We start from the raw sequence: 26,359 nt of genomic DNA, 5'->3' as shown, positions 1-26,359 counted from the left end.
AGCGTTTGTCTTGTGTGCCCCTGCTGGACATCTGCACGGCTGCTACGTGGAGGTTGAGGCACACCTTCATGAAGTTCTACTGCATCTATTCCAGGGAGGTGTCTAGAGTCGGGCAAGCGGTGCTGCGCAACCTGTTCGCTTGAAGGTGAGCCTTGTGAAGAGGTAATATATGCTTATGTTGAGCTTTTGCCACCTCCCGTGGTTGTGCCTGTGTGTACTGCTTTGTATTTATTCATGAGCCTGTGAATCCATGCCGGACCCCATGTGGAGAAGGAACAAGTTACTTACCTGTATATGTTGTTCTCCAGCATGGATTCACATGCGAACCCTCCCGCCTACCCCTCTGCGCTCTTCTTTGTCCTACTGCCACTTTACATGCTACCAAATCTAAAGATGGCTGCCAGAGGAGGGGCTTAGATAGATAGAGGGCAGTCATTGGCCTGGGGCAGTATGGCCCAGAGCTAAGTGATTGGTTCTTAGGAGAAAGACAGTTCAGAAATTAAACTTATTTTTTCTTTACCGAGGATTCCCAGACCGACGACAGGGAATATTCATGTGCATGTGAATCCATGCCAGACCCATGCTGGAGAACAACAGTTACAGGTAAGTAACTTGTTCCGTGCTTGTTATTGAGTTTGTGACTTTGCATCCTTGATGAGTGTTTATAACAAGTGTTGGTAATTGGATGTTCACAGTAGTTAAGACTGGCAACAATTGTAATCATTTAACAAAACCTTTCCATTGTAGGTGAAGTTTTGTTAGCGGTCACAGACAATGACATTCCACAGCAACTTGTGGAAAGGTTGCAGGAAGAAAAAAGAATAGAGGCCCAAAAGCGGAAGGAACGACAAGAAGCACATCTCTACATGCAAGTGCAGGTCAGCGTTTAAGCTAAACCTCACGGAAACTACTTGCTAATTCCAAAGCTTTCTTTTGCCCTTTCATGTCATTTTGTACCAAAGGCTATGAATTAATGTAGTGAAAATTGCATAGGTCTCAAGACGTACAACTTGATATGCTGTTTTTGAATCGTACCAGTGCACTTCCACATTTCTTTCATCTCTATGCTTCCTCTACTTGGGCTGTAACTTAAACTTCTCTCTACAGATTCCTAATTTTGAAAAGGTTTGAGATATCCTGATTCTGCGACGTTGAAATATCCGTTAATTATGCCACAAACATACCCATCCTTTCTTGCACTCTCCCAAGTAGTGGAAACTGTGATGCACCATTGACACTAGATAATTTCATGTTCTCCAGCATGGGGTCTGGCATGGATTCACATGCTCATGAATATTCCACGTCGTCAGGCAAGGAATCCTCGGTAAAAGAGAAAATCAGTTTTTAATTTCTGAACTGTCTTTCTCCCAACAACCAATCACTGGTCTCTGGGTCATACTGCCCCCAGCCAATGACTTGACTTCACCTAAACCCCTCCTCTGTCAGCCATCTTCAGATTTTTACAGCTTGTTCAAGTGTTGGGAGTCCTGCTTAGCTCTCAAACTTTTACTGCATGTTTTCACTTTTTTTGGAAGAGTTTTACTCTATTCTTCAGTCAATCAAGCCTTGTGCTCCATTGATCACCCTTCCGATTAACGGGGACCCGTTTTTCAGATTTCTCGCTGCCCCTCAAGGGTGAATTTCATACTGTCTTCGTGCAGGCTTCCTGAAGATTCTTCAAGGCCTACACTGCGTGGATCATGGTGGACGAGAAGGAGTCCACCTATCTTTTCAAGCTTTGTACCGGCTGTGGTCTGCGGAATGTTTATATGAGCGATAAACATTCCCAATGCCTTTACTGCCTGTATCTGACTGACAAGGAGGAAGATTGTGCGTTCTGCCGTGAGCGCTCTGCTCGCACGATGAAGGACCGGCGTAGACTGCTGAAGGAATAGCTACAGATCAAGGCCCCTGCACAGGTCAGGTTCCAGGAGCATGCCTCTCCTGGTTCTGGGAATGCTGAGCGTGCTTCGAAGTCCTATGAGGGTGCCCCTTCCACGAGGGTCCAACAAAAGGCTAAGCACTGCAAGTCCACTGCCACCAGGAGCTCCGTTGCGGTGCGCTCCTCGGTGGCCAGGCCACATCCGACATCTCCAGCGACTTCAGTCACCAGTCAGTGCGCAAGATTGTCGTGCAAGAGGAAGTCAGACCATCCGGGCAAACTCAAGGTGGCCTCAGAGGCGGCCAAAGAGAAGTCCAAGGCCAACCTGCTGGAGAAGGCCCAGGGGGACCGAGACTCCGACCCTCCCCCTAAGGAGAAGGCCAAGCAGGACAAGTCCTGACCATGAAGGCCCAGGTACACCCGACAAATGCGCCCCCTACCATCAAGGTGTTGGTGGCTTCCCGCTCAAAGGCTTCGAAGGCAGACCCGCAAGGTGCACCCCAAAGGCAAGCGTGTCCCTTCCTCCCAGGAGGGAGGCTGCGTTTTATCCCATTTGAAAATGTGATGCTGGAAATACTTTGGAGGGACAGGGCCTCCATATCCTTATCCTTTATTGCTTTATCATGTATGTTCGGTCTTGTTTTCCGAGCAGGAGTTCATGTGGGACTCCTGCCAGTGCGGCGTTTCCTCTTTTTGGTTTGGTGAACAGACCCTTGGGATACTCTTATGACACCCCTGGGTGGGAGTACAATGCTGTACTCGTAGGGTATGTTTGTGGGCACCTGTGTGTGGCCTACAGAGCAGGGTATGGGCTGGTGGCAGCTCCATGCTGAATTTGATGGGTGCTCTGAGTATCCTCTATTTTGGGACACCGGGGCCCTGCCATTGGAATCAGTTGATTCCTGATAGGAAACAAGATTGCCCCTGTCGCCTCTTGTATTCTATTGCATGTTAAGTCCCGGGAAGCCCTAAATCTGTCCCTTCCCCCTGACTGGCTGCTGGGTGGAAGTTCCATATATGGTCTTGTGGGGAAGTCCAGGGCAGACTTGCTGGAGCCTGTCCGATGACTGTTGTGGGTACGGCCGTGGGGTGGGACCTGGGTGAATGGAGTGTGTGACGAATATGCATTTCATGTTAAGTATCTGGTGGTTAATGACTGAGACAGCCCTACCCAAAACTGGTATGATTGCAGTGTGGAGTGCTGAATGGCAGAGTGCTTTACCGAATCCACATTCTGTGTTGCGAGTGTCTGGATGGAGAAGAATGGCCTGAATGCTCTGTGAGCCTGTTTGGCTGCCAGACTGCCTGAATGCCCTTCTGAATTATTGGTTGCCCGAGTGTGACCCAGGAGAGTGAATTAGAGATCAACAGTTTATCTGATGGCCTCTCACTGATGGAATTCTTCAGAAGCTGAAGTTTATACTTGATGCTTAACCTTGAAGCCCACTGGAATAAGAACTGCTGCTGCTGTCCTTCGTTAATCTGAAACCTGCGTGACTGTCAAGGAACTGATCCAAGAAAGGACCTGGCTAGGAGACCTCTTCCAGAGCTACAATTGACCATCGTGCACCAGCTGATTTTTTTCAAATCTCCCTGGATGTCCGACTCTCGAATCACCGTTGACAACCGCCATCGCCGACCGGAGCGGCTCCTTTGCCCAATACATTTGATCCAAGAACTCCCTTGCTCGTAACCATCCACTTTCCTCCTGCCGGAGAAAGTAAAGGCCGCCGACGACCGAGGAGGATCCACCTGTGGGTTTCCTGCAACCTGAAGACCGCTGACATCCTTGCTGGGCAGCAGTTCTTCAATAACTCTTTGCGGCAACTAACACTCGTCGCCGAGGTGCACCGCACGCCTCGGCTTGCAGGATGTTTTTCGACCGATCGTCAACAAGCACCTCAAGAACCTAAGCTGGTGCCGCAAGGACAGTGTTCACCCTTTTCTTCACATACTCTTGGCGACCAGTGGCTCCTGCCTTAAAGGGAGTGTACTCAAGAAGGGCCTGGTGATGCCTCACTGAAGAACACTACGAAACCAGGTACTTTGGGGTCGTATAACCTTTAGAAGGAATTGAGACTATATTCAGCATAATTGGACTAGGCTTGTCAATATGCTTTATTTACAGGTTGCCCAGGTTGGGGGAGGGAGGGATCCTCGCACAGAACTGTCGCTAGGTAGATGGGGTATCTGTTCTGCCATTGCTGGATTTTACTTGCTTTCTTTCTGTGTCTATCGTTGTTTCATCTTACAATCTGATTCATATGCTTTTGTCGGGCTGTTAGCCGTGGACGCATTTTAAAGGAATCTATTAGTTACCACATAGACCTATATATATTTGCCATTATAGTATTGCCAGAGTACAGTGTTATTGTGATTGTGTATGTAATGAGAACCTTATTTATATGAAGACTGTGTTTTCCCCAACCGTGTGTGGACATTACTTTGTGGGTGCTTGGGGACTACACTGTACTCAAGAACCAGCCCGCATCGCCTCCTGAGAGCTTAAGCCTTGATTGCTCGTCCATAACTACCCTGTAGAGAATCTTGGCTGGGGTACTCAGTGCTTCCACTCTGCCACAAAGAGAGCAGCAGTACAGACACCTCTCCGGTCTTTACAGAGAAGACCCTGGAGAAGAAGAGGCAGGTCCTCTCCCCCGAGACGGTCCCCTCTGGATGCGAACATTGGGGGGGGGCAGCACCCTCCAAGGCATGGAGAGCTCCTCTGAGGAGGAGCTTGTATACCTTCAGACCATTCAGGAGGAGGAGAACGTCTGGTTCAGGACCTTTGACGAGGGCGCCAACGAGGATACCGTTGAGGAAGGCGACAGAGAGCCACAGGTCGACTAGGGCCTGGGCTCACTGCCTGCACCCCAGCTTCCTATTCTGCTGCCGCCTAGAGACTTCTCCTTGGACATCTTCTCTGCGCTGGTCTCCGAGATACAGATGGATGATGTATATTGCGCTGAAGGCCCCTCCCGCGCCGCCAGTGATGGCGGACGCTCTTGCGACGGGGAACCGCCGACCAAAGGAGGAAGAGGCACCTGCTGCCTCCTTGCACCCTTTGCCCACCTCTCCGAGGGATGAGAAGGGGCTGGACACGGCGACAAAGGCATGAACGGCGCCGGTGGGCCCAACCATCGCTGGACTCTGTAGTCTCTGCGGCTGCCAAGAAGTCATCGGGCACTTCATCCTCAACAGCACCCACCCCTTCGGACAGCGAGGGGGAAGAAGTGAGATGCCATGGGACGACGGTTTATCTACTCTGCTGCAATGACCATCAAGTCCGCCTACGCACTCCCTATCGTATTGCGCTATGACGGGGAGCTGTGCTTTAAGATCGCTCACATCCTGGACTTCCTCCCCGATGACAAGAGGTCAGAGGCGTTGGAAATTCTGCAAGAAGTCGCGGTGGCGTCGGACCACACCATCACACTGGCCACAGACATTGCTGACGCGTGGTTATGCCAGATGGGCAACAGCATTTCCCTTGTCGTCGTGGCTGTCTCAAGGCCTCCAACTTTCGCCAGACGAGGGTTTTGGACATGCCCTTTGTCGGAGATAATCTCTTCGGGAAGGCTGTAGATGAGGGTCTACAGGGCATCAAGGCAGACACGGAGACTGCACGTGCCCTGTGCATACAACAACAGCGATGGCTGTACTTTCGATCCGCAGGAGGCAAGTCTCCCCATTCTTCTAAGGGTTACGGCTGGAGCTCTTCTTTGTACCGCCAGCTCTCCTGCTCCTCGGCCCAAGAGACAAACGGGGGCTGCTCCAAGGCTTTCGGAGGACGGCGCCGCCATGGACCCCCAAGGTGGGCCGTCGACGTCCAAGCAGGAATTAACTGGCTGTGACGTTGCGCCCCGGTGGGAGGCTGTTAGGGAGAATTCTCATAAATGGCTGATTTCCCTTACCTAATGAGTCCCTCAGCAGCTTTGCTGGATTTCTAGGATTTATTTTTTTCACCTGGTAAGAGTGAGCCTTTTTCCCCACTCTTGTGTTTTGCTGTGTATTTTCACTTTTTTTGTGATCTTGAGCACTGGAGCCTCACCTACTCCATGGCCTCATATTTTTCATGTGTTACAGAGCACCTTCAGTTCAGTGACACGGGATCGTCTTTGAGACTTCCCACTGACTCCATTTTCTGGGCTGACTACTGTCCCCCAGAAAAGGGTAAAATTGCCATTAACTTTATTTTAGTCACTTTAAACCACAGACCCAGTATACCACATCTTACATGGAGTATTGGAAAGTGTTAACGCTTATCCCTTTTTGTCTGTGTCTCTTGGAGCATTGTTTCGCTCCCTTTACATCAACACTTGGCTGGTGGCAGTGGTAACTACCTTAACTTTCCTACCGCGGTTATCTTATATAACCATGGTATTGTTTCAGGCTATTATATTAGCCTCGAACATAAACCCGCTTAACCAAATAAATTTTATTTTGGCTCTGGCTGGGTTTATTCGCCATTTCTTTTTGTTAGTCTGTCTTTCTGGGTACACAGCCTACAGCGCCTATATTAAGTGAGAAATCCTTGACAGGTCCTCGAATAACTTTGGCACAGTCTATGGTAACCAAAGATAAGGGGCCGGTCTCTAATATCGTGACCAAGGATGTTGTGCCCACAGGCACGAAGAACATATTGAGTTATAATATGCTCGAGATAGCTACTCCCAAGCCAGAGGAACCCACTCTTGACAGGAATAAGGGGATATTAGTCCCTAACCAGTCGGTCGCTGCGACTAACACAGGAAAAATCATTGGTTGGATAAATAACAATAAGGCAGACTAAATGTCCAACCTAAACAGAACTAATCTGTTAAATTTTTTAAAGAAAATCCTCTTACTTCGCTCTATTACCACGTATGACATAGACGCCATTTCTCTCCCAGCCCATTATAATCTCTGAATGGTATGTAACTTTCTTTCGGAGATGGTGGCTGATATGGTCAGAGCACAAGAAAAGAACCTTGAGTCATTGGGATTTAACTTGCTGACACTTTCTAGTGCTAAGGAGCTGATATCTTCCTTGCATATAAGGAACCCCTTATTAATCCAGTGGGGTCAAACGGTACATTCTGGCTCTAATCCTCCTATAAGCTCTGCACCAGTTCTGTCCTTGATATCTAGTATCTTGAATGGCCAGGATTGGTCCTGGCTACAGCCAGCTCTTAAAACGCTAAAGACTCAGACAAGGTTCAGGATGTGCATGACAAGACGAATATAGAAGGGATTTCTTGGAATACATGTGGCAGTATAAATCTAAGCAAATTTCTGCGTATGAATTCGACTAACATCTCTCCTCGTATCTATCTATTCCAGGAACCCATGATGGTCGACCATCAGAGTATAGAGGGTTTTCATACCTTTTCCCATCCTGCCTCTAGGGGTACGGTGGGACGTCCTAGTGGGGGATTGATGATAGCCGTGGATTCTAATTTGGGTTTAAGTGTAGAGTGGTATGTAGCATAGACTGGCTTTTGGGTATCGCTCTGGATACAGATAAAGTGATAGAACCTATATTGTTGCTGAATCTCTATTGGAATCCCCTAAAAGTGCATTTCGAGACAGTGGAGGAGACTCAGTGAGATTCTAGGGGAATGGTGTGAGAAAGGGTTTGGACATCGCTTTGTGTTGGGAGGGGATTTGTATTCACTATGCGCTGAAGGTACCGAGTAGAAAGATAGGGGTGCTACTCCTAAGATTCTTTATCACAACCTTGCAAGGGGGATGCAGTGGGACACCTTCTTGGATGGTTGGGATTTGGAGATGTTGGATCACCCATACCACGCAGAAGAACCCAAACATACGTGTAGAAGGGGATCCTACAGTTCTAGGATTGATTTAATCTGTGTCTAAGGGATTGAAATTAACCTGTGGGAACCTGGTTCACATAGACACTGACCTGGGTGATCACATCCCCTTAGCCTTTAACCTGACTGGTCCTTCCGGCCATCTAAGTAAGACTGGCTCTTATGGGTCTTTCTTTGGCAAATCAAGGGAGATCGGTTAAATGGAATTATAATACCATTAGGAGATTAAATGCCCTCCTCACAGAATACATAATGAAAGCCGCTCATCCTGATTTCTGGCTTAGTTTACATTTACACGGTGGTAACCTATATAACATCATGCTTATTTGTGCCTATAAAATCAGTAAAGTGGGAAACAAAATCATCAATGAACCAGAGAGCTTCAGATGGGACGACAGAATCAACAATTCAAAAATTAAGGAAGTGATTTGGTGGCCCTCAAACAGGCTTCGCCGCTAAGGGAGTTCATGGTTCTAAAGAAATAGTTAATCCTGAAACCTAAAAATCTTGTGAAATCACTTGGGATGGACCATTATTTGAACTCTCGCCAGTCTGATGGAAATTCTCTGCGAGGGCATGGATGGCAAATTCTGTGCTACTGTTAATAGAATCTTGGTCCCCTCTAAGGGGAGCCTAGACTGTCCTATCCAAGCCGCGGCTTGGACTACTTATTACACCAACAAATTTGCTCTTCCTGTGAAATTTGAAATGGGGAACAAACATGGATTTGGGACCCCCTTTTAAGGGAGCCTGTACATGGGACCCTTTTGTAATCAAGGCTGCCCCCGAGTTGTGGGCCAATCTTTTAAAACCAGTATTTGATCACATCTTTGGGACCCACACAGTCTCAGATTCTTGGGTTCAATCCATCATTGTGCCGATATATAAAAAGGATGATGTCTTGAACCGAAGTAATTATGGACCCCCAGTGCTCATTGATGCGTCGAGTAAAGTCTTTGCCATCCTGCTCTTAAGGGACCTTAATAAAGTGGTCAGGCATAATTTCCATTTTAGCAAATTCCAAGTTGGTTTTAGGGAAGAGCTTCGAACTAATTTGAATGCAACGATTCCGGCTCACCTAAGAGATTCGGTTCATCAGGCTAATATTGGAGATTTTTGTAGCATCATTGGACCTCTCAAATGCTTTCGATGGAGTAATAAGATCGAGATTGATATAAAAATATGTTAGCTTTAAAGATCCCTTGTAAGATAGTTCAACTTCTTGCATTACTTTATACAAACACATCCATCAGGGTCCGTTTGACTGAGGAGGGTGCCTTGTTTGGGAAAATAGCCACATATGTAGGGGTCAAGCAGGGCTGTTCACTGGCACCTATTCTCTTCAACCTGTACGGATGCGATGTGGAGGGAGTGTGGCAGGGCCCTTCAATCTCACCGGCCAGGTTGGGGAGGGTGGCGATTGAGTGGATGGCCTTTGCTGACGATTTTATCCTTTTGGACCGTACCCCGGGGGAGGTTTTAGGAGACAAATGCATCTTTTATCTTTACACAGTGGCTAACAATCTCATGCCTAATGCATCCAAATCTCGGATTTTGGTCTTTTCTAAAAAAAAGACTCAAAGACATAAGTGGACTATGGGTGACGAATCACATGCCCAGGCACAGGCCATCATATACAGGGGTACTACCTTACAAATGAGGTTAGCGCCAAACAATGGAAACAGAGCCTTGATGAGAAGGTCTGTAAATTTAAATCCCAAATTACATTTTTGAGAGTAAAGGTTTGCAGATTCTCTCTGATACCTATAAGGCGTTACCTTGCCAAATGCGAGCCTGTGTTACTTTATGGTCTTGATATCTTTACCCACGATATGAGTTTGATTTTTGATACCATTCAGGGAAAGTTGTGGAAAGAGCTACTAGGTTTATCCATGGCTGTGCCTAATGCAGTTATTTTTTATGAGCGTTGCCTTCTATCCCTTAAATCTAGATACCTCTGGCAACAACTTTCCCTGTATAGGAAAATAAGCGACCCTCCCACAAATTCTCTTTATGAAACGCTGAGAGGTGGCTAGATCTGAATCAGTTGCATCCATGACAAAGTTCTGTGATGGAATGAATTCAATACTTCTGTCACTAGGAATAACTGTAGAAGATCTTGTACAACGTCCAGGATTGGTGAAGAGGCTTCTCCTTAGGACAGATTGGGTGGAAACGGTCGACTGCTTCAACTCTTATGCTACCTACAAAGAATAGTCCAATTTTTGCCACGCAAGGGAATGCTTGCCCCTTTACCTGCAGATGTTCCCGTGTGAGAGGAGAACCAGCTACATGCGTTTTAGGCTCAATCAGTTACCGACACTCGAGAGGATAAGACACTGGCGTACTAACGGTGCACCAAGGCCGGAATCCCTAGACCTGAGGTGTCGCTTCTGTGGGGATACCAACTCGCAAGAAACACTCAAACACTTAGTTGCTCTTACGTTGAGCCTATATGTGTCTTGACCTTCAAAGAGAGGTTCGAGAAAGATTCAGAGCTCTCGGCGAATCTTTTCTGGAATTGATGCATGTGGGGTCTAAATATATCCCTAATCGTGGCACTGAATGCGGTCCTGCAGGATATAACTAAAGGTTTGGATCCCATGAATTTGGTCACTTGATGTCAAATTATGGATGTGGGAACTTTGGACTTACCTAATGTACTCTGCAATTTGATGTTTATCTTTTATTTTCTGCAATTAATTTTATAGACAGGCTTATGTGATGTATTATGCTATATGTATTTTTGATCAATTATGTATTTTATGATTTTTCTACATAAGGTTTTTTGTAAACTAAATACGCAACAATAAAAAAAATTAAAGTCCATATTTGCTGTCGTTGGCCAAATCGGGACTGGCCCTCGCTTCCATCAAGATTCATCTCGTGGCTATCTTTTGCTACACCAGATCCCCTGGACGACCATCCTTGTGGTCGCACCGATTGGTCAAGCTGTTCGTCAAGGGACTATTCTGCTAGTTGCCGCCGATTAAGGCTCCGGCCCTGGTGTGGGAGCTCAATGTGGTGCTTACTAGGCTCATGGGACCTCTGTTTGAGCCTATGCATTCTGCACCACTCAGGTTTTTGGCATGGAAAACACATTTTCTCGTGCCCATCACCTCTGTACGAGTGGGGGAGATCCAGGCCCTCTCCTGTAAACCATCTTACTTGACTTTCCACGAGACGATGGTGGTGCTGCGGACACACCCCTCCTTCTCCAGCATGGGGTCTGGCATGGATTCACATGCTCATGAATATTCCCAGTCGTCGGGCTGGGAATCCTCGGTAAAGAAAAAAATCAGTTTGTTTCACTTCTGAACTGTCTTTCTCCTAACAACCAATAACTGGTCTCTGGGTTATACTGCCTCCAGCCAATGACTGTCCTCTACCTAAGCCCCTCCTCTGGCAGCCATCTTCAAATTTTTACCGCACGTTCAAGTTTTGGGAGTCCTACTGCTATATGTCTATGTCTGTGTTAATAACGCGCCGACAGCCCGCGGGCATCAGGGTGCGGAGAACACCTAAGAAGAAAGTGGCATGTTGAAAAACAGTAAGAACTGAAATCAGTTCAGGAAAGGACGGGTGATCTTATGTATACCAGTGGGAGACCCTGGAAAGTCTGGAGGCTATTGAAAAAGGTGGGTTTTCAGTAATTTCCTGAAATTGCCATAGTTTCTTTCTAATCTTAGATTCCCTGCGAGGTTGTTCCAAATGTTGGCTGCTTTAAATGGAAAGGCTCTGCCCCTCCCCCCCCTGCTTGTTTCACCCTGGGGATAACCAAGAGACCTGTGTCTGCTGATCTCAGGTTTCTCCTAGGTATGTAGAGTGCAAATTTCTCTTTGAAATATCTTGGCGCCGTGCCATATAGGCATCTGTGGACGATCCTCATGGCCTTAAAGTAGACTCTTACTTCAATTCTGAGCCAGTGAAGATCTTTCCTTGCAGCCGATATGTGATTTCCAAATTTAATTTTCTTAACAATGCGAACGCCCTAATTTTGCATGACCTGGCAACGATGCAGCTCTTCCTTGGTGGCCCCCACCAATAGCGCGTTGCCGTAGTCGAGACGGGATGGTATGATCGCTCTTTTTTCACTTATGTAAGGTCTAATGGCTCTCAACAAGCGCAAGTAATATGTGTTGTTTTTGTGTAAATAGTTTACTTGTGCTTCGGCCCCCACTGAGGCTTCTACCAACATCCCAAGTGTTTTGACTTGGGGTAAGACTGGGATTTTGGCTTCTTTTATTCTGAAATCCCTATATTGATCTCCTGGTTTGGATCTCGCATGCTGAGCTCCAAAGATCATGAGCTATTGTTGAGGCACATCCAATGCTTCTGCATCCAGATGTCAATGATTTTATAGACTTCTACTTTCGCACTATCTAGAATATAGTCTCCCGTCATTTCAAAAACCAGCTGAGTATCATCGGCATAGTTAGTGAAAAACACACCGATGCTTTCCAATAATTCTCACAAGCTACGCATCTAGACGTTGAAAAGCAGAGGGGCAGACTGGCTCCCTGCGGTACTCCAAAAAGGATGAGAGCTGCTTCTGAGAAAGTGTCTCCCCAGTGAATGCGTGCCCTCCTATCACTTAGGAAGGATGCTATCCAAGCCAGTGCTGTTGGAGAGCAACCTATGGTTTTATCTAGAGCCTCTTGTAGTAGTTGATGGTCCACTAGGTCGAACGCTGCACTAAGATCCAGCAGCATGAGCATCCCCGACTTGCCCTGTTCTATCAGCTCTAACATGTGGGATTGTAGGTCGAGCATAGCTGAATCTGGTCTGTGGGCTGTTCTAAATCCCAATTGCTGTGTGTGTAGCATCTCCTGTGCTTCCGCGTGTTGTTGTAGCTGATTTGTGGCAATTTTGTCCAGAATCTTCAATACAAAATTGGAGTTTGTTATTGGCCGTAAGTTGCTAGGATCTTTTGGATCCAAGCCCGGCTTTTTGACCAGAGGGGTTATAGTAACTTTTTTAATGGTGTTAGGAATTTTCCCTTCGGAAAACGAAGCGTTGATTATTTTAGTGAGGGTTGGTGCAAAAAGCTCTTTATTATCCAGGATAATTTTTGTGGGCAGGATGTTCTCTGCACAGGATGTTGGTTTCATTTACCTGGCAGAAATCTTCCTCTGTTATGGCTTTGAACTGGAAGATTTCTCTGTTTCCTGGTCTGGGCTCTACTGATGTGCAAGTTTCAATACTGGCGGATTCCCTTGCCTGAATTATATTAGTTCTGGCTTTAAAAATTTTGCCTGCAAAAGCTTCTTTTACTTTCTCGCAATCTTCTTTAGATGGGTTATGTGGTAATGAGTGCCTTTGGCTTTTCGATTGACTTGAGAATTTCGAAGAGTTTGCTCGTTGAGTTAGCAGCTGACTCTATTTCTCTATTGTAGTAGTTGAGTTTGGCTGCCTTTCTGTACTCTAGGTCCTTGCGTTTCCAGTCATTTCTATTCTCTAATGATTGGTTCCGAAGCCATGTTCTTTTACTGCATTTTGCAGGGGTTTATTTTTTTATAAAAAATGTTTTAATTTATTTTTTGTCTAGTTCCCTTCTTGGAGGATTCCAGAAGATACTTGAGGCCTACACCGCATGGACATGGCCGAGGATAAAGGAGACTCGACGCCTCTGTTCAGGATCTGCCCAGGATGCGGACTGCAGAACATCTTCTCCAGCATGGGGTCGGGCATGGATTCACATGCTCATGAATATTCCCTGTCGTCAGGCTGGGAATCCCCGGTACATTATATAGACCCTTTCCCGTAGGAAATCTTTTTCGACGCTTATGCGTCCTATCCACCTCGTTTTGTATCATGCGTGCCCGCGCCGTCAGGACGCCATGATATAAATACAGGACCCGCCCCCGCGTTCCCTCAGATTTCAACCGTATTTCAAAGTAGTGGGATCCTCGTGGTTACTACTAGTGGAAATTAGGTTGTTTTTTCTTTCGCTTCGGCGACGTTATATTCTGGAGAATTATGTCCGGAAAAGCGTTATTTCGCCCTTGTGCGACATGTGGACTCAAAAAAGTCTATGAAGGTGATGCCCACATGGATTGTATCTACTGTCTCCACCCGCACCACACGGCGGATCCATGTGAGATATGCCAGGGTTTCTCCCAAAAAACCCTTAAAGACAGAAAAAGAAGGTGGGTCGACTGGCTTAACGATGGAGCGGGTGCCTATCCGGCATCAGAAGTTGGCTCAACGGCCTCCAGGAGCAAGTCGGAACCTCCCTCGAAGAAGGTACGGTCGGTCGACAACCTCCCTGATGACAAGCAAAAGGGGAAGCATGCTGGGTCTTCCTCATCACACAAAAAGTCCTCCTCCTCCTCCTCATTATCTAAGGCGGTGAGGCAAGCGACGTCAAAATCCTTCTCAGGGGACCGTCATAGGTCTTCCATGAGTCGGGATTCTTCAGCCGGGAAATCGGCATCGAAATCGGCTTCCAAGTCTAAAGTCTCGGAGCTGGCTGCTTGCTCGTCGACACCGGTGTCGTTGACGATGCCCATTACTGTTCAGGCTGCAGCGGTGGGGATTCCTTCGTCGACGGCGACTCAGTCTATGGCGTGGCAACCAGAGGTCTACGACCCGGTCCCCCCTGAAGTCTTACTGCAGCCGGACACGGCCTTGTCGGCGCCGTCGGCGGAAGGGGAATGTGACATGGTTTTACAGCCGTCGGATTTGGGCTTACGGCCTTCCACTTCGACGACGGCGAGTGGGGGTATGGTCCCTCTATCCTCGACGTTGCTGACCCCCCAGACGGTCTTGTCTCTGGATGTACTGAATACGCTGCAGAAGCTCCTACAGCGTCTGGATACGCAGATCCCTCAACCTGGGACCTCATCGTCGCTATTTCTTGTACTTTCCGTCGACGAACAAGCTCAAAGAGCCCGCTCGACGACCAAAAGCCCATCGGCCTCCCAGGTGGTGAAGGACCGTCCTCGAGCGCAAGAGGAGGGTGAGCTATCGGAGTCTGATTCTATCCAGGGTGACTCAGGGTCAGATATTTCCCTGTCACCGTCGAGAGACCCAACATGGAATTCGGATGTGGAGGTAGAGTCTACGAGAAGCCAGGCACAACCGTCTCCTCCGGATGATGTGGGAGCCTTCCACGCCATGATGGGAAAGGCGTGTTCCGAGTTCGGCTTGATTCCTGAGGAACAAAAGAAAGACTGTTTTCTCTTTGATCATATGGGTCAAAGGAGGAAATCGGTTTTTGCCATCCCAATTCTGGACCACGTGTGGCAAGAAGGCCTCAAGACGATGCGCCATCCGTTTTCCGAGCCGGCTATCAAGGGGCGTATTGAGAAAAAGTTTAAAGCTCCGGAGTCCACTCCAAAATGTCTAACGGCACAACCTCTGTCAGACTCCGTGGTGTCGGCGGCAGCGGCTAGGAAGGCTAGAGTACAGCAAAAATGTTCGACCCCACCAGAAAGCGAGGCCAGAAGGCAGGACGCCTTTGGAAAAAAGGTGCTCTCAGTTGGCGCGACGACGGTAAGGGCAGCCAATTCTTTGGCTATCGTATCAAGATACGATAGAGAAATGTGGCACAAACTAGCCCCTATTCTGGAACATCTGCCAGAAGAACACCGAAAAGCAGCCATGTTACTTGTACGAGATGGCGAGGAGGCTTCGAACCATGCAATTAATATTGCAGTTGATCTAGCAGAGTCTGGTTTCAAACAGATCAATCATGGCGTAGTGCTTCGTCGACAAGCGTGGCTCAAATGTACTACTTTCTGTCCCGAAGTCCAATACAAAGTCCTTGACATGCCATGTGAAGGAGAACATCTGTTCGGAGAAAAGGTAGATGAAGCCTTGAAGGGGATGAAGGAAGACACGGATACTGCTAGGTCTCTGGGAGCCCTCCAGACAGGTAGAAATTTTCGCTCCTTTCGCCCATTCAGGGGTGCTTCTGGAAACTCCCGCTTTGGAGCCTCTAGGGACCGTGGATTTAACAGGCCCTCGTACTCTTCACAAGGTTTCAGACGTGCATCCCAGTCGGCACGAAGAGGTAGAGATTATCAAGCCTCCAGAAGACGTGGCTCGGGTTCCTCGTCGACGAAGGACAAGCAAACCGGCAACCAATGACGGCCTTCGGAACGTCCTGGGGGGCCGAGTCTCATCATATCGACCAATGGAAATGCATCACCACAGATCGATGGGTCCTGGACACGATTCGCATGGGTCATGCGCTACAATTCAAAGACAAACCTCCACGTCTTCCGCCGGTGTTTTTGGCCCAGCCCCACCTTCGGGTCCTACGACAAGAGGTGGAGCTTATGCTAAAAAATGGAGCGGTAGAAAAGGTTCCTGTGGCACAGGAAGGAAACAGAGTTTATTCCCGGTTCTTCGTTGTCAAGAAGCCAAATGGAAAATGGAGGCCCATTCTCAACCTGAGGGTACTCCACAAATGGCTAAAGAGCTTAAAATTCAAAATGCTAAAGCTCCAGAGGTTATCAGGTCGGTGCAACCCAAGGATTTCCTGTCGTCGCTGGACCTTCAAGACGCTTATTTTCACATCCCAATACGTCCACGACACAGGAGATATTTAAGGTTCGTCGTCGGACGAAAGCATTTCCAGTTCAAGGTCCTCCCGTTCGGTCTCAAGTCCTCCCCCAGGACGTTCACCAAGTGTCTGGCCCCTATAGCGGCCCATTTAAGAAAGGAAGGTCACCACGTCTATCCCTATCTAGATGACTGGCTGGTCAGAGGTTCGTCCAAGGAACAAACACGGGACAGTCTGGGGGCCACGTTGTCCCTCTTACAGAAACTGGGCTTCTCGATAAACTTCAGCAAATCCTCCTTAGAGCCTTCGAGGACTTTGGTTTTTCTAGGAGCGGAATTTCATACGCAAACAAACCTTGTGAGACCATCCAGCGAGGGGGTACAGAAATTACAAAGCAAAGCGTCGGAATGGCAATGCGGTACCAGGGTATCGGTGCGCAGATACATGTCCCTGCTAGGAACTATGTCATCCTGCATTCCGTTGATAAACAACTGCCGTCTGTTTATGAGGCCTTGCCAGGAATTTCTAGCGGACCGTTGGGCGCAGAGTCAAGGTCGCTGGTCCGACAGACTGGTCGTCGACGAGCAACTAGTACAAGCACTCGGCTGGTGGAAAGCGTCTTCTCATCTAACGAAAGGAATGCCTCTGGTGGAACCGGAGTTCCAGAAGACGGTGGTGACGGATGCATCGTTGAGCGGATGGGGAGCTCATCTGGATACGTTGCAGGTACAAGGCCGGTGGTCGTTACAAGAATCCTCCCTGCATATCAACCTGCTGGAACTGAGAGCAGTGCGATGGGCTCTAAAATCATTCCTTCCTCAGTTGAGGAACTCGGTGGTGCGTGTCATGACGGACAACACAACTACAATGTTTTACTTGAGGAAGCAAGGAGGGACACGGTCCAGGTCCCTGTCGAAGGAGGCACAAAAAAACTGGCATTGGGCACTGCAACACAACATACAAATCTTGGCGTTCCACCTGCCAGGCGTGAGAAATGTAGAGGCCGATGCCCTCAGCAGAGAACTGAACGATGTTCACGAATGGGTGCTGAACGACCAGCAAATACAACACGTATTCAAGAAGTGGGGACATCCCTCCATCGATCTGTTCGGGACGAGGGACAACAGGAAATGCCTGCAGTATGCAAGCAGATGGCCTCAGCAGGGCTCTCTGGGGGATGCGTTCTCCTTTCCATGGACGAACAAATTCCTGTACGCATTTCCCCTTATCCGGAGGACGCTGCAATGGATCCTCAAGTACCCATGTCGGGTAATTCTGGTGGCCCCATTCTGGGCCAGACAGGTGTGGTTTTCAGACCTACTGCACCTAGCGGCGGCGGAACCGATGAGGTTCCAGAGGACCCCCAACCTTCTGTCTCGACAGGAGGGGGTTGTTTGGCATCACGACCCGGACATCCTCAAATTGACGGCCTGGCTCCTGACTTCGCTGAATTTGGTCAGCTAACAATTCCGGAGGAATGTCGGCGTATTCTGCAAGCGGCAAGAGCACCTTCCACAAACACCTCATACTCGTACAAATGGAGGAGGTTCTGTCAGTGGTGCTCGGATCAACCAGGTTTGGTTCCGCAGTCGATCAAGCCGGAACAGCTCCTTCCATACTTACTGTTCTTAGCTCAAAAGGGCCTATCGGTATCGTCGATAAAAGTACACCTGGCCGCCATTTCCAGGTTTACACGTCAACGACATTCCACACCTTTATTCAGCGACCGCCTGATTAAACACTTCCTTAAGGGCCTATTTCGGAGTTTTCCTCCAGAGAAGAAATTTCCTCTGGCGTGGAGCCTCAATCTGGTGTTAGCGTCTCTTATGAAATCTCCCTTTGAACCAATATCATCATCATCTCTAAAGTTTTTGTCGTGGAAGTTGGCCTTCCTGGTCGCCATCACTTCAGCCCGGCGTATTTCAGAAATCCAAGCTCTAATGGTAGACCCACCGTACTTCCGTTTTTTCAAGAACAAGGTGGTCCTAGCCACTAACCCACAGTTCATACCGAAAGCTCTGTCAGTGTTCCATAAACACTCTTCTATTGCCTTACCTACGTTTTTTCCAGAACCATGCTCGGGAGCGGAGCGTACGTTACACACACTGGATGTAAAAAGAGCTCTCAAGTTCTATCTTCATCGCACGCAACCTTTCAGAGAAACGAGGCAGTTGTTCGTGGCCTATGGGTTGGGTGCTAAAGGCAAGGCCATTTCAAAGCAAGGACTGTCAAGATGGGTGGCATCTACCATTTCGTACTGCCATTCCAAGGCAGGGAAGCCTCTTCTACGACGGCCAAGAGCTCATTCAACTAGAGCGGCGGCATCGTCGACGGCGCTGTGGTCTGGAGTCCCGCTAGGGGACATCTGCATGGCGGCTACCTGGGCGGCTACACACACCTTTACCCGCCATTACTGCCTGTCGCAACAACATGCCGAAGATACCCGGATGGGACAGGCGGTGCTTCGACACCTATTCCAATAAGGTAAGCCTGGGCTGAGGGGTTATATCCTGTTGCAATTGTGTTTCAATATTGTCTGGTTGTCTAGGCTAATGATTAATGATGTGTACACGACCATAGGGAACGGTCATTGTGAGAAGTATGCGGGTTTGCATGCACGCCTCCTCTTCTAGGGATGGTACTGCTATGTAATCTATTCTAAGCATGTGAATCCATGAAAGATCCAATGCTGGAGAAGGGAATAGTTTCTTACCTGTAACTCCATTTCTCCAGCATTGGTATCTTTCATGGATTCACATGCGCCCTCCTGCCTCCCCTGGACATGCAAACCGGTTCCCCCACTACTTTGGGGGCCGAAATCTGAGGGAGCGCGGGGGCGGGTCCTGTATTTATATCATGGCGTCCTGACGGCGCGGGCACGCATGATACAAAACGAGGTGGATAGGACGCATAAGCGTCGAAAAAGTTTTCCTACGGGAAAGGGTCTATATAATGTACCGGGGATTCCCAGCCTGACGACGGGGAATATTCTAAGCATATGAATTCATGAAAGATACCAATGCTGGAGAAATGGAGTTACAGGTAAGAAACTATTCCCTTCTCCAGCATGGGGTCGGGCATGGATTCACATGCTCATGAATATTCCCCGTCAGGCCGGGAATCCTCGGTATAGAAAAAATCAGTATCAGTTTTGTTTCTGATCTGTCTTTCTCAGTAGTAACCAATCACTGGTCTCTGGGGCATACTGCCCCCAGCCAATGACTGCCCTCTCTAAGCCCCGCCCCTGGCAGCCATCCTCAGATTTTTATCGCACGTTCAAGTGTTGGGAGTCCTCGTGCTTAGCTATCGAGCTTTTGCAGCGTTTTTGCGCTTTTTTTCAGGAGATTTTCTCTTTTATTCGGTTAAATAGAGCCTCAAGCTCCACCGTTTCTACTTCCGATCAACGGGGGTCCGTTTTGGAGTTTCTACGCCCCTCAAGGGTGAAGATTTCGTCGAGTTGCGCTTTTGGAGGATTCCACAAGTTCCGAGGCCTACCCTGGACATGGCCCAGGAGAAAGGGAGCTCGAAGCCCGGGAAGCTGTTCAGGACCTGCCCTGGATGCCAGCTTCAGAACGTTTTCAAGGAGGACGAGCATTCGTTATGCCTCTACTGTCTCCATGAGGACAAGACACACAAGGAAAAGGACTGCGCGTTTTGTGGGAACATGTCGGAGCGGACCATGAAGGATCGCCACCTCCGTCTCGCCAACTGGCTGGAAGGTAAGAGCCCGCCAGGCGAGAAGAAGAAAAAGAAGTCCGAGCGGTCTTCTAAGTCCTGTGAGGGTGCTCCGGGGACCCAACAAAAGGCTAAGCACCGCGAGTCGGCGGGCACCGGGAGCGCCGAACGGTCGGGCTCCTTGGCTGCCAGGCAGGGCGCATCCTCCCCGGCGCCATCGACCACGAGCCAACGCTCTGGCTCGGGTAAGAGGAAGTCCGAGAACTTGGCGAAGCTTCTGGAGAGGCCCCGGTCGATCTCGAAGATTCCGGCAGAGGGGGAGCAAGGCTCAGACCCTCCCCCCAAGGTGAAGGCCCCAGGCGTACAGAAGGTGACGTTGGCCTTAAATCACTCTGCTAAGATCTCGATTGAGTATGTCGCCGCGGCCCTGGCTCAGCCTGTGGAGGCTACACCAGTGGAGGCGCCCTCAGGTACCAGAGTCTCCCTGCCACCGCGCAGGGAGTCGTCTTTCAGGCCCATCGAGAAGACCCCCACGAAGTCCTCGTTGGAAAAGGTGGGGAGGGGTTGGTGGCCGTCGTGAAGACCTCTGAACCTCTGAAGAGGAGCTCATCCAAGTCGTGGAGGAGGCCCAGCCCATCGGAAGGGATCCCGACGAGGGTGACGGCGACGCAGACGAGGCTCCTCAAGAGCCCTCGCTCCCGTCGTTTCTGGCGCCGCAGGACACCTCGGCGGCCATTTTGTCAGCCATCCATTCCTTATGCTCGGAGATGAGGACTCGGTTGCCCCTTCCCCCGACGGAGGTGCCTGAACCAGACCCGACGGAGGAACCGGAGCCTGGACCTTCGGAGAGCTCACCACTTAAGAGGAGGAAGACGCATCCTAGGCCGCCTCTCTCGCCTTCTCTGCCTTCCCCCCAGTCCACTACCCACAGGGATGATACAGGCATGGACACGACTACGACGGGTACGGATGACGACGGAGGCGATGACGGGACGTGTCCCCCGTTGCCCTCTGCCCGGGCGTCCCTGCCCGACCAGATTGGATCCTTCCATGCAATGATTTCCAGGGCATCCGAGCTCTTCCAGCTCTGCCCTGAGGAAAAGGAGGGGTTCCTTTACCAATGGCGCAAGGCTAAAATGAAGAAGGTCCTCGCCGTACCGCTTCTTGATGAAATCTGGGATGAGGGGCTCGCCCTCCTCAAGAACCCTGTCTCGGCTCCTGCGAAGAGGGACCAGTACGAGAAGAAGTACCGGGTCCCTGACTGCCCCTTTGTGCCTTAGGGCGCAACCTACCCCGGACTCTGTCATTTCGGCGGCGGCCAAGAAGAAAGCGGGAGGGGGGCGCGCATCGGCCTCAACTTCAACCTCCCTTCCGGACGGCGAGGGTAGGAAGCTGGATGCGATGGGACGACGGGTCATCTCATCTGCAGCGACGACCATCAAGGCGGCCAACGCCCTGGCCATTGTAGCCCGCTACAGCAGGGAGTTGTGGTTCAAGATCGCCCCTCTGTTGGACTTCCTTCCGGATGCCAAGAGGGCTGAGGCCCTGGAAATCTTGCAGGAAGGTGACATTGCCTCGGGCCACGCCATTACGGTGGCTACGAACATCGCCGACACCGGTTTCCGTCAGTTGGGCAACAGCGTTTGCCTTAGACGACGAGGATGGCTCAAGGCGACGGATTTCCGCCAGGACGTTCAGACCAAGGTTTTGGACACGCCTTTCGATGGGAACAACCTTTTTGGCAAGGCGGTTGATGAATCCCTGCAGGCGATCAAGACGGACACGGAGACGGCCCGTGGACTGGGTGTGCTCCAACTGCGACGCCGTCCTTTCGGAGCTCCGGAGGCAGACAGGGTGCCTCCAAGGGAGCCGGCAGCAGCTCCTCTACGTACCGTTAAGCGGCAAGGTCTTCGTCGCAGGAGGCCTACAGGGGACGCGTCAAGTCAGGTGGATCCTGCCGTCGTCGCCAAGGTCAAGGAGGCAAAGCGGCCTCCAAGCAAGATTGGACCGACCGTCGGGTCGGGCCCCTGCCGAAGCATCCCGGTGGGAGGCCGGCTGACGAAGTTCGTCGGCGTGTGGGAGTCCATCTCCACCGACCGTTGGGTGCTGGACGCCCTGGCCCTGGGACACGCCCTCGAGTTCCAGAAGAGGTGCCCCCGCATTCCTCCCGTGGCCAGGAAGGAAAATCACGTCCCTCAACTGCTGTTGGAAGTAAGGGCGATGCTCAGGAAAGTGGCCATCGTGCTTGTCCCGAAGAGGCTTCGGGGCTCTGGAGTTTACTCAAGATACTTCCTCGTGAAGAAGACAGGAGGATGGTGTCCCATCCTGGACCTGCGACGACTAAACAAATATATCAAGGCACAGAAGTTCCGGATGGTCACCCTCCAGCACGTGCTGGGACAGCTGGAGGAGGGCGATTTCCTGTCGTTGGACTTGGAGGATGCTTACGTCCACATCCCTATTCTAAAGAGACACCGTGGTCAAAGGGCGGCACTACCAGTTCAAGGCCCTCCCATTCGGCGCCCAAGGTGTTCACCAAGTGCCTAGCACCGGTGGAGGCGCGGCTGCGCCTGCAGGGGATCCACGTCTACCCCTACCTGGACGACTGGCTCATACGGGCAAGGACAAGGGAGCTCGCCGTGGAACACACTGCGAAGACCGTCCAGCTGCTCACGGACCTGGGGTTCTCCATCAACTTTCCAAAATCCCACCTGGTCCCGTCGCAAGTCGCCCTGTTTCTGGGAGCACAGCTCGACACAGTGGCGCGGCGGGCCTCACCGTCGGAGGAAAGGATAAGGACCATCCTAGGAAAGGTGCAACGTCTGCTGGCAATGGACATGGCCAGAGTGAGGTCTATCAAGTTCATCCTTGGAATGATGTCCTCCTGCATTTATCTGGTGCCCCACTGCAGACTTCGGATCCGGCCCTTGCAAGAATTCCTCGACGCCCACTGAATCCAGACGGGCAGCTTCGAGGACAGGATCCCGCTCGACGAAGCGTTCCGTCAGGCGATAAGATGGTGGGGTGTCCGCGCTCATCTGACAGCGGGAACAGGTTTCCTCGCCCCGGCCCACCAGGTGACGGTGACGACGGATGCCTCCCTCGAAGGTTGGAGAGCGCACACCGGGGGTCTCCACGCGAGAGGCCTTTGGCTCCCGGAGGAGAAGACTCTCCACATCAACATCTTGGAGCTCCGCGCAGTGTTCTGGGCCCTCAGGTCCTTCCTTCCGTCCCTCAAGGTGGTGAGGATCTTCACCACCACGATGTTTTACATTCGGAAGCAGGGCGGAACCAGATCCCCTGCCCTATCCAAGGAAGCCCAGGATCTGTGGCATTGGGCCGTCGCCCAAGGGATGTTTCTGGTACCCTTTCATCTGACAGGGATAAAAAACACCATCGCCAACTCTCAGCAGAGAGCTGCGCTCGTGCCATGAGTGGGAACTGCGCCAAGATCAAGTGGACCGACTCTTCCGACGATGGGGCAAACCCCAGATCGAACTCCAAGTGCCGAAGGTTCGCCAGCAGGTTTCCCCAACCGAGGAGCATGGGCCATGCTTTCTCGTTCCCCTGGGATGGCCTGTTCCTTTATGCATTCCCGCCGTTGCTAGTCCGGCACGTCAACCAGCTCAAGAGGTCCCGGTGCAGGATGATCCTCGTCGCACCGGCGTGGCCGAGCTAGATCTGGTTCCGGATCTTCTGGACTTGTCAGCGTCCACACCAGTCAAGCTGCCGACGAACGCAGATCTTCTCTCCAGAGAAGGAGGCGCCATTCTTCATCATGAACCAGAGTCGCTGAACTTGCAGGCCTGCCTCCTGAAGCACTAGAGTTTGGAGGATACGACATCCCGGCCGACTGCAGAGGTTCTTGCAAAGGCCAGGGCATCCTCAACTCTCAAGTGCTACAGACATAAATGGAAGAGGTTCTCTGTCTGGTGCCGTGCACAGAAGATTAACCCTCTGCGGATTACGGCCCCTCAAGTATTGCCGTACCTACTGTCTTTGGCCCTTCCATCAAGGTACATCTGGCTGCTGTCTCACGTTACACCAGAACTACAGGACGGGCGTCCTTGTGGTCTCATCGTCTGGTGAAGGAATTTATGAAAGGACTGTTTCATAAGGACGCTGAAGGCCCCTGCCCCAGCGTGGGAGCTCAACGTGGTGCTAACTAGGCTCCTGGGGGCCCCATTCGAGCCTATGCATTCAGTGCCGTTGAAGTTTCTGTCGTGGAAAACAGCATTCCTCGTGGCCATCACCTCTGCACGACGAGTGGGAGAGATTCAGGCCCTGTGTTGCAAGCCTCTATACTTGACTTTTCACGACACGAGGGTGGTGCTGAGGACGCACCCCTCCTTCATGCCCAAGGTGCCGTCGGACTTCCACCTCAACGAGCCCTTGGTGTTGTCAGTTTTCTTCCCGTCGCCTTCGTCGTCGGCTGAGAGGACTTTGCACTCGCTGGATGTAGCTAGAGCGCTGAAGTTCTACGTGGACCGCATGAAGAGTTTTCGGAAGACATCACAGCTGTTTGTGAACTTTGGACCTGTGAATCAAGGGAAGGCTCTCTCGAAGATTCCATTTCCCGATGGCTCTCCGGCTGCATCATGCACTGTCACCGGTTGGCAAACCGAACGTTGCCAGGCCGTCCGAGGGCCCATTCGACCAGAGCGATCGCTGCTACTACGGCGTTCCTGTCTGGTGTGCCCCTGCTCGACATCTGCAGGGCTGCTACGTGGAGGTTGACGCACACCTTCACGAGATTCTACTGCATCGACCGGGATTCCAGGGAGGAGTCCAGAGTCGGCCAGGCAGTGCTGCGCAACCTGTTCGCCTAAGGTGAGCCTGGTGAGGAGGTGAGTTGCTTAATGTTGAGTTGTTGTATTGCTTGATATTGAGCCTTTTGCCACCTCCCGTGGTTGTGCATGTGTATACTGCTATGTATTCTTATATTCATGAGCATGTGAATCCATGCCAGACCCCATGCTGGAGAAGGAACAAGTTACTTACCTGTAACTGTTGTTCTCCAGCATGGGTCTGGCATGGATTCACATGCGAACCCTCCTGCCTACCCCTCTGCAGCTCTTCTCTTGGTCCTACTGTCACTTTACGTGCTACCAAATCTGAAGATGGCTGCCAGATGAGGGGCTTAAGTAGAGGGCAGTCATTGGCTTGGGGCAGTATGACCCAGAGACAAGTGATTGGTTGTTAGGAGAAAGACAGTTCAGAAACAAAACTGATTTTTTTCTTTACCGACGATTCCCAGCCTGGCGACGGGGAATATTCACAAGCTTGTGAATTCATGCCAGACCCATGCTGGAAAACAACAGTTACAGTAAGTAACTTGTTCCTTCACATTACCTTGAGTCCATAGAAAAGATTCCAGCTGGACCTGTTGTAGTTCCTGCAGAGCCTGTTGTTCCTGGGCCTCAGTCTTGGGGACAAGAGGGAAGATGCCTGGGGACTCCTGCACTACGGTGTGAACATCGGCTGCAGCTATGGGCACAATTCTGATCAGCAGCACTTTGCGGTTTCAGCTACTCGCAAATGTCATCACTGCGGTTCTTGGACACCTTGTGGTCTTTCCTTGCTTCTGGGGTCCAGCACTCTGAGGTGGCTCTGGCTTGGTTAGTCCTGCTTCGAGGGAGTATGGTCGATCTTCCTGGAGCTAGGGTTGGCTTAAAGGCGATGCATTCGATTCTGGTGTTCCTGTCCCCTGGCACTCAGCTCCTGCAGCAGAGTAGAAGTACAGCCAGCAGAGGGGTTCCAGTGGAGTTAGTCTTGGTGGGCTGATTGCTCCCACCAACCTAAAGGGAGAAGTCGTCCTTGCAGGGCTTCTCTAGTAGAGTTTGGCGCTTCAGCAACGCAGCATTGCTTCACCACACAAACCAATAGTCCAGGTGGATGCTGCCAGTTTCTTCTTAGTTTCCTTCGTCCAGTGCTCGACTTTGCCTTCCTTGCTAAAGACCTCGCCTTTTATACAAGTTTCTCCCATTCATTTGCAGCCTAGCTGTCACTCACACAGCAGGGTGGCTGTCCTCCAGAGCCAGCCAGCCCATCACCGTTTTGTGCATTCTTGTAACTAAGGAGACTAACCACAGGGAGTTCTGGGAAACTCCCTCGCTTCCTGCCCTGCCAGACGTGCTGTTGCCAGAGGCGGGCTTCAGCTTTGAACCCCTCCAAAGACTAAACAAAAAAAGGGAGAAAACCTGTTTTGGCGCACAGAGTAAATCTCAAGAAGAACCTTTAAAATAATAAATGTCAAAAAGACAGGGCCCATTTTGACAAACTGGGCACTTATGGGTGCAGTACTGCACCGGAGGATTCAGCCTGCGGTAAAAACGCACAATGGTAGGAAAAATAAACCACTGCCACCAGCCATTAATTGTAGAAAGGATAACACAAAAATGTTACATGAGAAGGTAGACAAAGGGGATACGAAGTAAGGCCTCCAGCACTCCTATGTAAGATAATGTGTGCTGGGTC

The 26,359-nt window shown here is 50.4% G+C and overlaps 1 protein-coding gene across 4 annotated transcripts in view; it reads left to right on the top strand.

Moving 5' to 3' along the window:
* Nucleotides 1-26,359, top strand: part of USP7 (ubiquitin specific peptidase 7) — a 2,259,762-nt gene that overhangs the window by 1,356,976 nt on the left and 876,427 nt on the right. For all 4 annotated transcript variants that reach the window (XM_069647850.1, XM_069647849.1, XM_069647847.1 and 1 more), the window contains exon 15: nucleotides 748-878. In XM_069647850.1, coding sequence (XP_069503951.1) covers nucleotides 748-878 — 131 coding nt within the window. The remainder of the gene's footprint in view (nucleotides 1-747; nucleotides 879-26,359) is intronic.

Source organism: Ambystoma mexicanum, chromosome 2q (assembly GCF_040938575.1).
Source record: "Ambystoma mexicanum isolate Mex_15411 chromosome 2q, UKY_AmexF1_1, whole genome shotgun sequence".
NCBI classification, from domain to species: domain Eukaryota; kingdom Metazoa; phylum Chordata; class Amphibia; order Caudata; family Ambystomatidae; genus Ambystoma; species Ambystoma mexicanum.
Note: the sequence above shows the minus strand (reverse complement) of the source record. Positions and strands in the feature narration are given on the sequence as shown.